The sequence below is a fragment of the Triticum aestivum genome, chromosome 2B, assembly GCF_018294505.1.
Source record: "Triticum aestivum cultivar Chinese Spring chromosome 2B, IWGSC CS RefSeq v2.1, whole genome shotgun sequence".
Classification (NCBI taxonomy): Eukaryota; Viridiplantae; Streptophyta; class Magnoliopsida; order Poales; family Poaceae; genus Triticum; species Triticum aestivum.
Genome location: NC_057798.1, coordinates 795,613,824 through 795,631,482, shown reverse-complemented (window position 1 = coordinate 795,631,482; position 17,659 = coordinate 795,613,824). Strand labels below are relative to the sequence as shown.

The 17,659-nt window shown below is 45.8% G+C and overlaps 1 protein-coding gene across 1 annotated transcript; it reads right to left on the bottom strand.

The window, feature by feature from the left end:
- Positions 1 to 1,629: 1,629 nt before the first annotated feature.
- On the bottom strand, positions 1,630 to 3,094 carry LOC123047493 (probable CCR4-associated factor 1 homolog 11). Its single transcript, XM_044471061.1, has one exon. It carries the CDS (start codon positions 2,816 to 2,818, stop codon positions 1,841 to 1,843), a length of 978 nt encoding a protein of 325 aa, XP_044326996.1. The 5' UTR covers positions 2,819 to 3,094; the 3' UTR covers positions 1,630 to 1,840.
- Between the last annotated feature and the right edge of the window lie 14,565 nt (positions 3,095 to 17,659).

Sequence of the window (17,659 nt, the reverse complement as noted above, 5' to 3'; positions counted from 1 at the left end):
CGGTCACTGAGGGACTTGGCCCCGACGGTTTAGAGTTGTGTCCCCTCTAGTTCCCGCCTTGCCGGCGTCTCCGGCCGCCGTCATGTCCCCTGCAGCGGCTCCCGTCATGCCAACCATGACTACCTTGCTGCTCCGCCTTCCGCTATGTCCAAGGCTCGCGTGTCCGATGTGAATCTCCTTAGTGTGCTGGGCTTTGACCTACACTTGACTTTTGACTCCCAGTTTCCGATCCGTGGCTATGACGGGATATCTCAGACCTAGGCCAGGGAGAAATCCCTGGTCGGCTTGCCAGTGCTGGTAACGGTGACACTAACTAGCGCCACCCCCTTCTCGAAGGTGTTGCTATGGCCTCTATGTGCCCCTCTTCGAGCGCCAGGGGTAACTCTAGGTCTGATTCTTTGGATCGGATGGCGACGGCGCCATAGCGTCGTTATCCTTCTTGAAGGCGTCATCTTTTTTGCTCGCAGAGTTCACGGTGGTGAACTTGCAGATGTAGGACTTCATTTTGGTTCAGATGCTTCTCATGTTAGGGAATTTAGTTGTGTTTGTGTGCTTGTTCGGGTTGAACAACCCGCGCCTCTCTACTCTGGACACCATGTTGATGCCATCTTGTGTTCGTGCATGTGTTGTACTACCTCCGTCCCGGTTTTTAAGTCCCCCCGACCGAAACGCATGGACGAAGGCAGGATCTGCTGCAGCAGCAGCAGATATTGTGGCAGAGCGACGGCCAACGAGCTTCCCGCAGTTACTACTGCATGCAGCGCATCCTCTCGCCGGGGCGGTCCAGTGCCAGCAAGCCAGTCTGACGGCCGGCGGCGGCGAAGCCCCATCTTCGGTCGCGTGGGTAGCCGCGGCGTGCTGGTCGCGCTTCATGCAAGTTGTACGCCAAAGGCTTTGAATTGATTGCGCTTTGGGAAGACGTAGCGTCTTCACTTTTTGCATGACGCCTGAGGGAGCAGCCCTGTAAATGTGGTAGTACTAGCATGCGGCATCGAGGGGACCTAAAAACCTGGACAAAGGTAGTATCATTACTTGTAATCATTCTTTATTCTTCTATCTATCAATGATAAAAAGATACGCAAATTTTGCGTATTCACATCTTGTACTCTATTATTCTATCAATAGAAAAGATACGCAAACTTTGCATATTCACATGAAGAAAGAAATCTGATCAGCCTGGCGCTGAGCTCGAAACGTAGTGTGTTGACCAAGGAAAAAGGCAGTGTGTGGAGTCGTCGGCCTGCAACTTTGTGTGTCCAGTTCAGACGCGCTTGTTTTGTCGTCAGAGTGGAATTCTGCCTGCTGCTGCTGAGATACTTCTCCCCCTGCATACCTTCTTCTTTCCCCTTTCCCCTTTACCCCACGCCGCGCGTTCAAACCCAACCACCATCCCTCCCTCTCGCGACTTCTTTTTCCACGTCAGAGTGTGTGCCGGTCAAACGGCAGGTCCACGCACGCGGCCGGACCACAGTGCAAGGAAGTCCCAAGTGTGTGTGGGCGCCCATTTCGAATCCAACGCCGGCGACGCGAACCAGAGTTTTCTCCTCTGCTTGGGCCGACGCCGACGACGATCCATCGCCATAAACCAAATGTCCGACGATTATATTATGAATGGAAGACACGGAATTGTTAATCAACCAACGAATGAAGACATGTTGTTATTGCCCATCAGACCATCACGGATTAAACCGCTAGCTCTATGTACAGACACGCACAACGAAAAGGAAGGAGCTAAGCTATCGGCTCGGATCGCCGATCATATAAGCAATTAACGCAAGGTTAACCGCTCTACAACTAATCATCGGTCGGGTCGGGTCGGGTCGGGTCGGGTCGGGTCGGTTCATCTCAGCGCCGCCACGGCCCGCCTGTTGTTGCCCCGCCCGCCGGCGCCGTTGCCGCTGCCGCACTTGTTCTTGTTGTTGTTCCTGTTGCCGTTGCCGTTGCCGTTGTCGGCGGGCGCGGCGAGGTGGAGCTCCAGGTCCAGCCCGTAGAGCACGCCGGCGAAGTTGCCCACGCCCTGGCCCTGGCCCTGCCTGCTGTTGCCGGCGAAGTAGACGTCCCGGATGCGGCGGAACACGTCCCAGGTGAGCGCGGCGTCCGACCCGGCCTGGTGGGACATCCCCGCCGCGCGCTTCACGCCCAGCTGCGCCGCCAGGGCGTCCAGCCCGCCGTAGAGCCCGGCGCAGCTGTCCATGACGTGCCGCGCGTCGTACACCTCGTCGCCGAAGAAGACGCGCACCAGGCCCAGGAACTCGGTCAGCGTGCGCGGCAGCTTGCGCCCCATGAGCAGCTTCACCAGGTACCCGAAGTCGTAGGCCGAGTGGAACGTCACCCACGTCGGCGCGCTGGCCCCGGAGCACACCAGCCCCGACGACATGAGCAGCGCCGCGAACACGCGCGCGTCCACGCCCTCCCTCCGCTGCTTCGCGAAGTCCAGCCCGTGGCCCGCCAGCAGGGCCACCGAGCTGGGGTTGTGGCGGTGCACGCGCGGGTCGAACTCCCGCAGGTTGATCTCGAACGCCACCGCCGGTGCCGCGTCGGGCGACGCCGCGAACGCCAGGCCCACCTGGATCAGGTGGAGCGCGTCCACGTTCGCCATGAGCGCCGCGTACCGCTCCGACGGGGTCAGCGTCGCGTGGTGCTTGCTTGGGCAGTGGATCACGCCCGGGAACTCCGTGTCCATGGACACGTACGGGAACCGCTCCGCCACCTGCCGGATCGCCTGGAACTCCGACTCCACGTTGTTCGCCCACACCTGCCGGATCATCAGCCTCCCCTCCCCCCCGGCGGCGGCGGCGGCCTCCGTCTGCAACTTCATCGCGGCGGCGGCGGCGGTTTAATCTTTCCTCGCTGTATGTGATTGGATCGAGTGGCGGTGGGTGGATTCAACCAGGCTCCGAGATCGATCGATCGATCTTCTTTGCTGTGGTCGGAGTTGGATTTGGGGGATTGGGGGGGACGACGGCGAGGGTTTTATAGGGTGGGATTCGGGGAGGGGGATTCCAGCCGGGCGCTGCGAAAGGAAGGAGAAGGCGGCGGGGGCGCGCCGAGATCCGCGCACGGTGTAACGGACGGCGGATGCGCGGGGTGACAGCGCGTTTATGGCGTGCGCGATTTGCCAATCATTGTTGCTCCAAGCGTGTCAAGTCTGACCAGACGAGGAAGGTACTATATTTCCCTTATGTATCTAAGTATGTATCTGGATGGGATTCAAGAGAGGTGGACTCGGTCTGCACTAAACTATACTATGGCACTAGGTTTTGTATTTTAACATGTGATGTTATGTAATGCCGCCTTCCGGAATTACGCAGGGTTTTACTCGCAACGCTCTCGCTTTTAATGAGAAAAGATTGTTGGACTTTAACGCAAACACTTATCTGCTTTGGTCGGTACTCGGTGGGTATCGTTCTACGTGAAGGGATACATGTAGTTGTCCACGTGGAGTACACATTGGGACACTTGCCGCACGAAAATATAGCGCTCGGTTTTCTATTCTGACACGTAAAGCGGTTCTCTGAAATTACGCAGTGTTTTACTCGTAACGCCCTCGCATTATTGAGAAAAGATTGGAGAGATTTAACGCCAAGTCGCCAACCATTATCCAGTTTGGTCGGTAGTGTCTATCTTCGTGAAGGGATAGATGTGCATGTCCATGTGAAGTACGCAACGACACTTGTCGCACGAAAATATGACGCTTGGCACATAAAGCGGTTTTAAAAAACAAAGCAGTGTTTTACTCGAAACAATATCACATTAATGGGAAAGATTGTTGAAATTTAACACTAGCCCTTATCTAGTTTGGTCGGTGTTGAAATTTAACGCTTGTATTTCTCTTCCTTTTTTTGGTCGCCTGGCTATGTATCTATGTATCTGGATGGAATTCAAGAGAGGTGGACTCGGTCTGCACTAAAATATGGCACTAGGTTTTGTATTTTAACATGTAATGTAATGCCGCCTTCCGGAATTTCGCACGGTTTTACTCGCAACGCTCTCGCTTTCAATGGGAAAAGATTGTTGGACTTTAATGCAAACACTTATCTGGTTTGGTCGGTGTACTCCGTGTTGTCGTTCTACATGAAGGGATACATGTACTTGTCCACGTGGAGTACAATTGGGACACATGCCGCACAAAAATTTGGCACTCGGTTTTCTATTTTAACACGTAAGGGGGGTTTCTGAAATTACGCGGTGTTGTACTTGTAATGCCCTTGCATTAATAGGAAAATATTGTTCAGATTTAACGCCATACCCTATCTAGTTTGGTCGGTGGTGTCTTTCTTCGTGAAGGGATATATGTACGTGTCCACGTGGAGGACGCAATGACACTTGTCGCACGAAAATATGACTCGATGCTCTATTTTGACACGTAAAGCGGTCTTCTGAAATTCCCCAGTGTTTTACTCAAAACGCTCCTTCATTAATTGGAAAGGATTGTTGAAGTTTAATGCTAGCCCTTATCTAGTTTGGTCGGTGGTGTCTATCTTTGTGAAGGGATATATGCGCTTTTCCACGTGGAGTACGCAGGGACACTTGTTAAACGCATATATGACGCTTGGTTTTCTATTTTGACACGTAAAGCATTTTTTGAAATTATGCGGTGTTCTACTCATAACACCCTCGCATTATTGAGAATATATTATTGAAATTTAATGCTAGCCCTTATCTAGTTTGGTCGGTAGTGTCTATCTTCGTGAAGGGATACATGTGCTTGTCCATGTGGAGTATGACTGAAAACGAACTAAGATACTTGAGGGAATTTGGATACAAGAGAACGAAGAGATCACGAGCTGACTCGAATACTTGAACAATGCACCGGTAAGATTTGGAGAACGAAAGCTGAGAATGAGTAATATTCAGAAATGATGGCCTTCAGATGACCAAGAAAGGAAAGCAACTCCTGAAATGCGTCGGATGGGTGAAAAGAATTCTGACAATCGAAAACAGTTATGAGATGATGGCATCAAGCTTGAACTACACATGTTTGGAAGAACATGTAAGGATTTAAGAGGAACTCTTCTTCTTTCTTCAAAATCCGAGAATGACGATGAGAAACACTGCCATGAATTGTTGAGGCACTCCGGAATGAAGAATAGAAAGGTTGAACCAACAAAGAAAATAATTTGGAAGTGATCTTGGAGAAGACATATGACTGATGGAATCCATTCTTACGTCACACTTTTGAAAAGAATTTGAGAGTAACTCCAAAAAGAAATTAGAAGAGTCAGGTAAGATCCTGGGAAAGACCTGTGGGTTATGGTCCCACTCAAAAGAAACATCGTTGAACAATTTTTTAAAGAGAGATTGCACCAGTTGAATTAAATGGCTTGAATGAGGTAACAACCACGAAATAGCTTGAACGTATTAAGAGTGGAAACATCTTCTGAGATATCTTCAACACTCCGGATATGAATAGAGAGAGATGAACAAATAAGAGAGCCTTGGATAAGAAATTTCAACATGGGAAAACATGTGAAATGAAAGGAAGAGATATAATCAACACCGAAGCTTGAATTTAGTCCATCGGAGAAGAAAAGAGAACGAAGAATGATAAACTTAAAGCTTCCTTAACATCTTCATGAGAATCACTAGGTAAGAACACTGAAGGAAAAGAATGAACAGACTTCACACGAATGAAAGGGTACATGATTTGAGAATTTTGACATCTTGAAGAAGGGTGGGAGGGTGAAAAAAATAAAGATAACTTGGGACGGATGGAACAAACACCATTGAAAAAACTTAGAATTGATCTTGCGAATGTTGGAATGATCAGATCCACTTGAAGAGAAGCACGCCGGTTGAAAAGGATTGACATGACAATCTCAATGATCCAGAAGGATTAGCATTCACATAGAAATATGAGAACACCACTTAGGAAAGGTATGGAATCAACACTTGACTTCAAAGCAACTCGAATACCACAACTCAAAACAAAACAAAGGATTTGGCTTGGGAAATAAGGCGGAAATAAATACATATGATAGAGATTTACCAAATCCCATCTCGTGCATCTGTCGTAAATATATTCTAGGTAACTACTTGAATTCCCACCTAAGAACTCTCGAAACTTTCTGGTTATGCGATCTGGTGTTGGGGATACAGGGAGGCACAAATATCTCACACAACTAAAAAATCCTACACTCCAACTATATCCATCCATCAACACATAACCAAGAAAACCTCGGAAATCGTGTACCTCAGACCTTCGAAAAACATCTGATATACTAGTTGTGGCAATACATCTGATCGCTCTCCTCAGTACTAGGTGGCATCAAACTACTCTCACCACAAAGAGTACAGAAGCGTTTTCAATGTCGGCGTCCTCTAGTATTCCGGAACTGAAACAATAAGCACGGTGACGAAAACACCTTGGAGCTCAACTCCCCGGGACACTGCCACAACCCCTAAATGTCAGGAGGCACCAAGACAGAATTCCCGTCACAATAATATCGGACCGGTTCCACAATACTCGCGTGATCCTAAAAAAGTTGAGTGAAAAAGGAGAGTAGTGGAAACAAAAACACCTACGTCACGATTCCTCACCAGAGCGACGAAGGGGATGAGGAGTAAAAGAATTCCTACTCTCCAATATAACTAGACCCAAAATAGATTATTTTTTTGACTCGACAACAACAACGGTTTGATCAATCAAGGGGGCTCTTGCGGTCGGTAAGGCTCTGATACCAGCTTTAGTGCCCAAGATGCGATTCTATCTCGATCACGTGATGAATTCATGATTGGGGCACAATCGCATTTCGAGCGCATAGCAAGGTGGATATCATTACAACATACCATGTATTGAATAGATGAGAATACAAGATAAAGGCTTACACTTGCCACAAGCTACAACATCAATACAACATGTCATCAATACATAGCAATGATCATACAGAAGGGCAGGATCCAACTACGGATTAAATCAAACGAAAATAAGAATGACATCCACCCTGCAAATCCTAGGCTCCCGACCCGGAACCTATCCTTTGATCAAAGAAGAAGAGGCAGAAGAACTCCAAAACAAGCAAGCATCGCTCTCGCGTCAGATCATCACATTATTTGTACCTGCACCTGTTGTTGTAGTAATCTGTGAGCCACGAGGACTCAGCAATCCCATTACCATAGTTATCAATACTAGCAAAGCTTAATGGGTATGGAATGGATAAGTGGTGAGGTTGCAACAGTACTAAGCATTTGTATGGTAGCTAACTTACGAGTACAAGAATAAGATGAGAGACTACGCCTAACGGTCACAAACTAGTAATTATCAATAAGTGATCCTGAACTACTTAAAAGTCAAACATAACCCACCGTGTTCTCTTCTCGAACTCACTAGAAAAGAGACGATCACGGTTATGCACATGGTCGGTGTATTTTACTTCGGATCTGGTGTCAAGTTCTCTACATCCGAATATTAAAAATTCACATCTGCCACATAACCACGGGCATGGCTCTCGAAAAGATTAAACCCTACAGGGGTGTCCCAACTTAGCCTATGATAAGCTTTCACGATCCGTGGAGACAATCCTCCATCTCGGAACAACTCGATCAAACTCGGGATCCCGGTGCACAAGACATTTTGACAATGGTAAAACAAAACCAGCAAGGACTTCCTAATGTGCCGACAAATCCCGATATGAGCCGCACGTATCTCGTCCTCAGGGCACACCGGATGGGCAAGACGTCGGGTTGGCTAAGACCCTGGTTGCCCGGGGGGCACTAGACATCGCCCGGTTCGGACCAATACTCATGAGGAGCACTGGCCCAGGGTTGTTGATTAATTATCCTCGGGGTCTAGAAAGTCTCTATGCAAGTTTTAGTTGTTATTAGGCAGATGGTAAAACCAATGTTGGATCTCCTCAGGAAAGCTTTACTTTAGGCGAAGAATCAATGGGGGCCCATAAACCCCGACCGTGTCAGGAACGCAAAATTAAGGAACATAACACCGGTATGACGGAAACTAAGACGGCAAGAATGGAACAAAACACCAAGCAAAACGCCAAGCCTTCCACCCTTTACCAAGTATATAGATGCATTAATTAAATAAGAGATATTGTGATATCCCATGATATCCATTTCCCAACATGAAACAACCTGCAACTGCACCTACGACTAGCAACGCTATAAGAGGGGTTGAGCAAAGCGGTAACATAGCCAAACAACAGTTTGCTGGTATGGTGAAAGGGGTTAGAGGCTATTTCATGGCACGGTGGGAGGTTTGACAAACAAGTGGTAGGTAGCGCGACATAGCGATAGCATCGAGACAACTAGCAAAGCAAAGATAGTAGTGATATCCAAGGTAACGGTCATCTTGCCTGAAATCCCGCTAGGAAGAAGATCGAGTCCATGAAGTAGACAAACCAACATAGTCGAACGAATCCTCACAATCGCAACAAAACCGGGAACTATCAAGAAGAAGCAACACCGGAAAGAATCAAACAACATGGTAAACAACCATCACATAAACATGGCATAATGCACAATCAAGCATGATGCATGTCTAGTTTAATGAGTCATGGCATGGCAAAGTGCAACAAAAAATACTACAAATTAAGTGGAGCTCAATATGCAACGAGGTGCAACACCACATTCAAGTATTTTGTTCGCTCTCGTTTATGCTACTATTATATGTTGGTTAACATGGCAAGAGGTGAAGGATAAGTAAACTACACATCTAGGCAATTTAAATGAGGCCGGAAACAACAAACCACAATTCCAGAAAATCCTCATATGCATATTTCAAATTTGGTACGGTTCTACCTAAACACAATTTTCATGTTATTAAAACGGAAATAAAGTGCACCAAGTTAATCTATGCATTTTTCTACCCCATTTACATATAAAGTTTATTTAATTCAGAGCTACGGTTATTTAGTTACGAAATAAATCATTTTAACATGACAATTATGGAAATTAATTCAAACATCATATTTAAACATTTTAACATGGATGAAAGCAGCATATTATGAAACTAGATGAAATTGTAAGCATTTTACATATAAAGTTTGTTTAATTCCGATGCACGATGCACTGTGGAGGAGTTATTAAATGCATGAACTCTAGGGGCCAAAGTGTAATGCAGTTTCTGGATGAAAGAGGAATTCGTCCATGGGAAAAAACGCATGCAGGCTGAATCTACAAAGACTGAGCCAACAGAGAGGAGGGGCTGCTCACCCATGGCCTTCGGCCTGTTGGTGACGCTAGGCTACAGGAGGTCGCGGCTGGGCTGGCTAGATCGAACGAAGAGGTGGAGGGGGGCGCAGTCAATGCAGCGACCCCGCACCCTGCTCGATCTGAACGGACAGGAGGGAGCGCGCACAGGGGAAGCAGGGCTCAACTGTGCTCGATGCAGTTCGTGAAGACGACAACGATGCAGGACTTGCAGCGGCGGAGCTTGCTGGCGTCGGGGACGATGGCAGGTAGCGGTGCTCGGGCGGTGACTTGGCGGCGGGGTCTTGCGGCAGGAAGCATGCGCAACGACAGGGACTTGGAGATCGGATGGCGCGGAGACGAGGGGATGGAGCAGAGGAGAGCCCGTCGGAGAGGTGGAGGAGGCTGGATCCGAGGCGGTGCCGACAGTTGGACAGCACGAAGAGGTGGCCGGTGGTGCTTCCTTCGTGGTCCTCCTGTGAAGAAGATGGAGAGAGGGAGATTGTGAGAGAAGAGAGGAACCGGAGGGAAGGAGAAGGGAGAGAGTGGCAGGGAGACGGGTTGGCGCCTAGACGACGGTGGCTAGGTTGGAGGAGATCGAGGCGCAGTGCTCGGGCTCGGAGATGAGCTCTTGGGTGGCTTGATACGTCTCCAACATCTCTATTTTTCTTAACGCTTTTCCTCTTGTTTTGGACTCTAATTTGCATGATTTGAATGAAACTAACCCCGGACTAACGCTGTTTTCAGCAGAACTACCATGTTGTTTTCGTGCAGAATAAAAGTTCTCATGATAGAACGAAACTTTGCGATGATTTTTTATATCAAATAAGCGAATTTCTGGAGCCAGGAGGTACCTGAGGGGGGCACCTGGGTGGGCACAACCCACCAGGGCGCGCCTGCCCCCCAGGTGCGCCCAGGTGGGTGCTATGTCTTGAGCTTGCGTTGGTTTTTCTTGAAGAGGAAAGGGTGATGCAGCAATAGTAGCCTACACAATAAAGGGGTTGTCAATCAAACAAGAACTCACAACCAACACAATAAAGGGGTTGTCAATCCAGTCAAACAAGAACTCGCAACCATTTCTCTCAGTTTTTGAGAACCAAGGTATCATTCCAGTAGGAGGCTCCTCAGAAGTCCCACACACCTACACAAACAAACAAGAACTCACAACCAACGCAATAAAGGGGTTGTCAATCCCTTCACGACCACTTGCGAAAGTGAGATCTGATAGAGATAATATGATAAGATAAATATTTTTTTGGTATTTTATAATATAGGTTGGAAAAGTAAAGATGCAAATAAAAGTATATTGAAAGCTTATATGATAAAAGATAGACCCGAGGGCCATAGGTTTCACTAGTGGCTTCTCTCAAGATAGCATAAGTATTACGGTGGGTGAACAAATTACTGTCGAGCAATTGATAGAAAAGCGAATAATTATGAGATTATCTAGGCATGATCATGTATATAGGCATCACGTCCATGACAAGTAAACCGACTCCTGCCTGCATCTACTACTATTACTCCACACATCGACCGCTATCCAGCAAAGTTTTAAATCGCGGGCTAAATCGTTTAGCGGCCGGCCGTCCCAAACGCTACAGCCGCTATAGCCGGAGATAGCGGCCGCTAAGACAATTAGCGGGAATCAGTACATGTGCACACTTAACCCAGAAACAGAGGATTTTCAGCAAGAAACACGGGATTTTCAGTAGAAATTTAGAGATAACTAGAATAATAGAGATCTGCAACCGATACCAATTCACCACATAATATTCGTTATAAATTCAGGGCCTCAAGAATCACCAGTTCACCCCTTAATGTCTCAAGGTCTGCACCAGTTCAACAGAAAGAAACATCACCAGTTCAGCAACACCACATCCATTAAGGCCTGCACCAATTCAACACAATGAAGGTTCATCATTTCAGCACTCGTGGTCTCAAGCAAACAGAGCACGGGGGGCTTGCCTATACCTGCAGGCGTACTGGGAGTTGGAGATGACATCGTGGACTTGTCAGTCGTCGCGTTGCAGCCTCTCCCATCAGTGCCTCCGGCCTGCCGACTGGATCCGTCACCGCCTTGCGGCCCGCCCGTCACTGCCTCCGGCTTCTGTGAAGCAGCCGCCGGCCATCGAGCGCATCTGGGAAGAACTGCCGAGCCGCCGCAACCTTTTCGGTGGGAGGGAGAGAAGAAAATGAGGAAAACGTGCTAGGTTTCCAGGGGGAGTTGCTCTATTGGGGTAAAGATGGGCCGAGCTCGGTTTGGGCCTCTATTTCGGCCCGTTGCAGCGAAAATCCAGCGCTTTTCGCGCTATTTCGTGCGCGATCGCGTGGTTAGCGCCAGATCGCGGGATTAGTGGCATAGCGTCGCGGGGAGCCTCCCAGCCAGCGATTGCGCCGCGATCGCTGCGATTTCGCCCGCGATCTTAATCTTTGCTATCCGACATGCATCTAGAGTATTAAGTTCATAAAGAACAGAGTAACACATTAAGAAAGATGACATGATGTAGAGGGATAAACTCATGCAATATGATATAAACCCCATCTTTTTATCCTCGATGGAAGCAATACAATACGTGCCTTGCTGCCCCTGCTGTCACTGGGAAAGGACACCGCAAGATTGGACCCAAAGCTAAGCACTTCTCCCATTGCAAGAAAGATCAATCTGGTAGGCCAAACCAAACTGATAATTTGAAGAGACTTGCAAAGATAACTTTATCACACATAAAAGAATTCAGAGGAGATTCAAATATTTCTCATAGATAAACTTGATCATAAACCCACAATTCATCGGATCTCGACAAACACACCACAGAAAGAGTTACATCGAATAGATCTTCAAGAAGATCAAGGAGAACATGGTATTGAGATCCAAAAAGAGAGAAGAAGCCATCTAGCTAATAACTATGGACCCAAAGGGCTGTGTTAAACTACTGACAACTCATCGGAGGGGCTATGGTGTTGATGTAGAAGCCCTCCGTGGTTGCTTTCCCCTCCGGTGGAGCGCCGTCGAAGGCTCCAAGATGGGATCTCGCGGATACAGAAGGTTGCGGCAGTGGAATTAGTTTTTTGTGGCTTGTTCTGATGTTCTCGGGGTACATGGGTATATATAGGAGGAAGAAGTAGGCCAATGGACGCTCGAGGGGCCCACGAGATAGGGGACGTGCCCAGTAGGGGGAGGGGCGCACCCTCCACCCTCATGGCCGCCTCGGCTGCTTCTTGACTTGCACTCCAAGTCCTCTGGATCACGTTCGTTCCAAAAATCACGCTCCCGAAGGTTTCACTCCGTTTGGACTCCCGTTTGATATTCCTTTTCTTCGAAATACTGAAATAGGCAAAAAAACAGCAATACGGGCTGGGCCTCCGGTTAGTAGGTTAGTCCCAAAAATGATATAAAAGTGTAAAGTAAAGCCCATAAACATCCAAAATAGGTAATATAATAGCATGGAACAGTAAAAAATTATAGATACGTTGGAGATGTATCAAGCATCCCCAAGCTTAATTCCTGCTCGTCCTCAAGTAGGTAAATGATAAAAGCAGAATTTTTGATGTGGAATGCTACCTAGCATAATTCTCAATGTAATTTTCTTTATTGTGGCATGAATGTTCAGATCCAAATGATTCAAAATAAAAGTTCATATTGACATAAGAAATAATAATACTTCAAGCATACTTAATCAAGCAATCATGTCTTTTCAAAATAACATGGCCAAAGAAAGTTATCCCTACAAAATCATATAGTCTGGTTGTTGCTCTATCTTCATCACACAAAGTATTTAATCATGCAAAACCCCGATGACAAGCCAAGCAATTGTTTCATACTTTAGTAATCTCAAACTTTTTCAATTTTCACGCAATACATGAGCGTGAGCCATGGACATAGCATTATACTAGAGTGTAGTGCGCGGCGGCACGCCGCGCCACAACGATTGGTAAGCTATTTGGTTTTTTTATACTTTTTGGTAAGGTCCCAAGACTTGATTCGTTGCAAGGGAAGGATACATCTGGAAAATGCATAAATGATCAGACTTGATTCATTGCAAGGAAAGGATACATCTAGTTGGTACATGCATAAGCGATCTACAGTAGGCTCTTGTTCTCTTCTTAGACCCGAGATGTTGATACTCTAGCTTTGTTTGTCTCTGTGATGTAGTGGTAGAAAATGCATAAGTGATCTACATTAGGTGGTGACAATAGCTACTGGATACATAATTGCAAAACTCTTGTTCTCTTCTTAGACCCGAGATGTTGATACTCCAGCTAATTGGTTCGTCTCTGTGATGTAGTGGTAGAGTCGTAGAGAGATGAAGCTAGTTCTTCTGCTCGTATATTTATTGGTGGTTTGTTTCCCGTGTAGACCATGTTCAACTTGTTGCGGGATGAATCTCTTGGCCCTCGACGGATTGGGAAAATATCTTGAAATAGAGGACAAAACACCTAATTCTCTTCTATGTTCTTCCTCCATTTTTGTGCAGCGGAGCATTTCTTGTACATTGTCTTTAGAGCATTGTAGTTGTGGTCGTCGATGACTATGTTGTGAAGAAAGCTAGTGCATCAAGGGTAAACTAATCAGTTACCAATTTGTCTGAATCAGTCTTGAGTCAAGAGCCCTTGCAGAACACAGTCCGCCGCACGCCGCACTAATCCTGGCAAGAGGCATCCAACAATAGTAGCAACAACATCAGTACACGGAATCAACAAGATGTCACACAAAGCAAACACCAAATACCGGAACAGGTAAACGTAGCAATATAATTACCTCTTAAGAGTGCATGACCACGTGATCCTCTATAAAAATTGGAAAAAGAAACAATTACATACAAAAGCACCAGGAAGGAAATGCCTATAGCTACACAAGGGAGTAACTTCCAACCTGATTCCCCTCACAACTATTGGATCCTAACCAAATTTATTAGAAGAAAAAGGGAGAGAATCACTTATACTATCCATATTTCAGATAACAATAGAATGACTTCTGAAAATCCTGGTAAACAAGAACATTGATGCAATGTAGCTTCCATAGGTATATGGCCCTTTTTTTTGAAGAAATTTTGAATGGAGCAATATGTACAAATGATGAACAATAATATTGTGATATATATGTCATAAGTTATCATACATCCATAGATCCATTGGTAGATGCAAGGCTAAATTGAAATTAAACAGAATGATCTACAATTTTTGGTGCATGAAAAGAATCTCCACCTTATACCATATAAATGTTTACTCATACCCAAGCTGGCTCTAGCTTAACAGTCTTTGTATTTTTACAGAAAGGCTGGAACCTAAAACCTCTATCATGGCCATGAAGGGCATCTGCACACAATCAGATATGCGAACTGAACCAACAAAGAAAACAAATAGATAAATAATCCATATAGGATGACACACATTTTTCCCAAGCAAACGTCGATCACTAGCAGCATTATGACCTCCAAAGAAAACAAATAGATAAATAATCCTGGATATGCTCACTATGAGCCTGTAGAAGCTAGTAAAAAGACGAATCAATGAATATCAACTGAGTTAAATAAAAAATGCAATAATTATCCGTATGTGTGCCATAGCTGACAAGGAATTTCTATTCACTTCCTCGCCTTAAAGCCGTCGACTCCGAGTAGGAACAATCTGATCCCAAGGATACAGAGCCACTCCAGCTTTGCATCCAGGACAGCAACGCTGCGCCTGGGATTTACAAACATAGGTATGCCTGGGATTTACACACCTTCCATTGGCCAAATTTTTCTTGAAGTAGAAGTTACTCATCGAAGAGAAATGAATGGAAATTTGTACATGGGATTCTGCACTTTTAAATAATTAAGGATGACGTATAATGTCTCTATGCTTGCCACTTCTTTTGATGTAAGATGGGGAACTAATACTGGTGGACATCATAAAGATTAAATATACCCTTCTCAAGCTATAGATCATGGGTTAATTCTACAATAAGTATTAGGAAAATAGATCGGGTTTAGACCGATTATGTCGAATGGGACCAATATTTCCAGCAATTAAATGCAATGACGATTCAGATATATACCCATGGCAAGTAAGGAACATACACACGCCCTGAAGAACGTCTACTTTACAAATGTTTGTACACAACAATAGCTTGTTACATTAGCCAAATAATAGAGAACACAGCAGAACTGATATAAGAATCGTATACTATCATAACATGTGGTCGTTCTTATGGAATTTAAGATATAAGCCGACCATATCATCATATGCCATATGCAGAATCACAGAAAAAGAGAAATAACACTACCTTGCAAACCTGATTAGACGCCCATAGGCAACAATAATTGATATTGATAACTCAACCTTCAAATGAGCATGTGTAATGACCTAGAGGATGGAAGAATGCATCAAAATACGAAGCTACAGTAAAGAGACCACAAAATAACACAAAAGGAACGAAACAACCATGCTTTGTAAATTATTTGTACTTGGTGAGAACATAGCTAATACAAACTACGCAATCCAGAGCAGCATTAGCAACTGCAGAAAGTAAAAACAGCAACAATCTATTAGTAGCAGTAGCAGTATCTCTATTACTTTGTTCTATATAAGCAACAACAATCTCTTTGCAGCAGCAGGAGCATTATCTCTAAGCAGCAGCACACAAATCAGAACAAAGATAACATACAACTCAGAGCAGCAGATAATTAGTAGAAATCCCTATCCTAGCCGTTGACTCTAATCTCTGAACTCTCTCAATTTCTCCCATAGCACAAAACAGTAGCGGTACACACGCAGCAAACAACACCATAACCAGATGCAATGGAGTTATGGAGAGGAAAGAAGAAACATATCTGACTGATCAGGCGGCGACCGCCCATGCATCCACCATCCCGGCCGTGAAACTGAAACTGAGTAAATCAAGATACAAAAAATCAGAACAATTCCAATCCATCGCAGCGAATCAAATCCACAATAAATCACTGGAAAACATAAAGGCAAGGAGTGGATGGGGTGGCTGCAACTTCGAGTTGGTTCCTTACTGTCGATCCCAACCAGAGATATAGGAGAGTGCGTCGTGCAGCCGCTTAGGTTTTCTGCTGCCGTAGTAGTGGAAAAGGAGGAGAAAATATGGGATGCGCATGAAAGAGAGAAAAGCGACGAAGGCGATTTACCTCTTCCCCGAGCTTCCTCCCCATCGTCCCTCTCCTACCCCTGTTCGTCCGCTATCCAGTTGACGCCGGCCTTGTTGCCGGATAATGTTGATGTCGGCCTTGTCTTCCTTTGCCGGATGGCCAGTCGCCCAGTCTCCTCCCTCCTAACCGTGCACAAAATCTGAGATGTCGCGAGGAGGTTTGGATTCTGATCTGCGTGGTGAAGAGAGGTGCGGACGGGGTGGAAGGAAGTGCAGCGGCTGTGTGCGCTACCACCTCGGCCTGGTCGAGGGAAAACGGAGGGCCTGGCGGTAGGGGCTGACCGGCGACGAGGGTGGGGTGAATGGGGTGCGCGCCCGTGCAGAGACGGTGGAGAGGGGGCGGCGGCGGCAGCGTAGTGCTGGGTTGGGAAAGAGAATGGTCGTTCTTGCGGGGGTGTTTCATCTTTTTATATACTAGATCATGATAGCGCGCGTTGCTGCGCCTGTTCGTTTCTGAAGAAGTTAGGATATCGTGTAAATATTTGGAAAAAATAAAGAAAACAAATTTACATAAGGTACACCTATATTAGACAATGATGCAAATATAATATGATAGTAAATAATGCTTGCTAAGGGGCCAAACATTGATGCACGTCCTGTTGTGACGTCGCCATGACAGGTCAAATGACACGTAACAAATAAGCTTCTCTAAAATACAATTACCCGCTGAAGCTTTAAAGGGTCACCAACATAATTTCAGGAACTCTTTCACATACATGAGACAAGCATGCGGCAATTTTCAATAAAAAAGTACCATTTTCACTGTCTCATAGGCATATACAACAAGTAACAATTTTCACAGTGGATAACATTTTTCTTACGACATAACACATAAAATGGAAACTAAGAGTATGGAAATTTTAGTTTTTTTTAGACATATAATAGTGAGCGACAACTTTCACAATGTTTGAGATCCCCTCTTTAGACCTCATATCGGCTAATATGATTACGGCGTGGCTTACATAAAGAGTGCAAGAGAGAACTGCGTACTTTTCTGGCCATCAAACTTTTCAGGGCTCAAAACCTCTCGGTGGTTTCTGAAATATCTGATGGTTCAATAACAAAATGGTCATCTTGACCTACATCCATACTAAATTGCACAAAGCAGCATGGTTAGTAGTGCAATGTCGGGGACTATTGCAAACCAGACCCATAGTGTGGTTCAAAACTTGTATTTCTCACTTTTCGAGAATATACATCGAGAGGTAATTATTCACATAATGGGAGACTTTTTTTAAGAAAAAAATGGGAGACTTTCTACAGGTACATATATGAGATAGACATCCCAACCTCACTAACCGAGAGACACAAAAACGGATAAATTGACTACTCCTTCCGTCTAGGTGAGTAAGTCATCTTAAG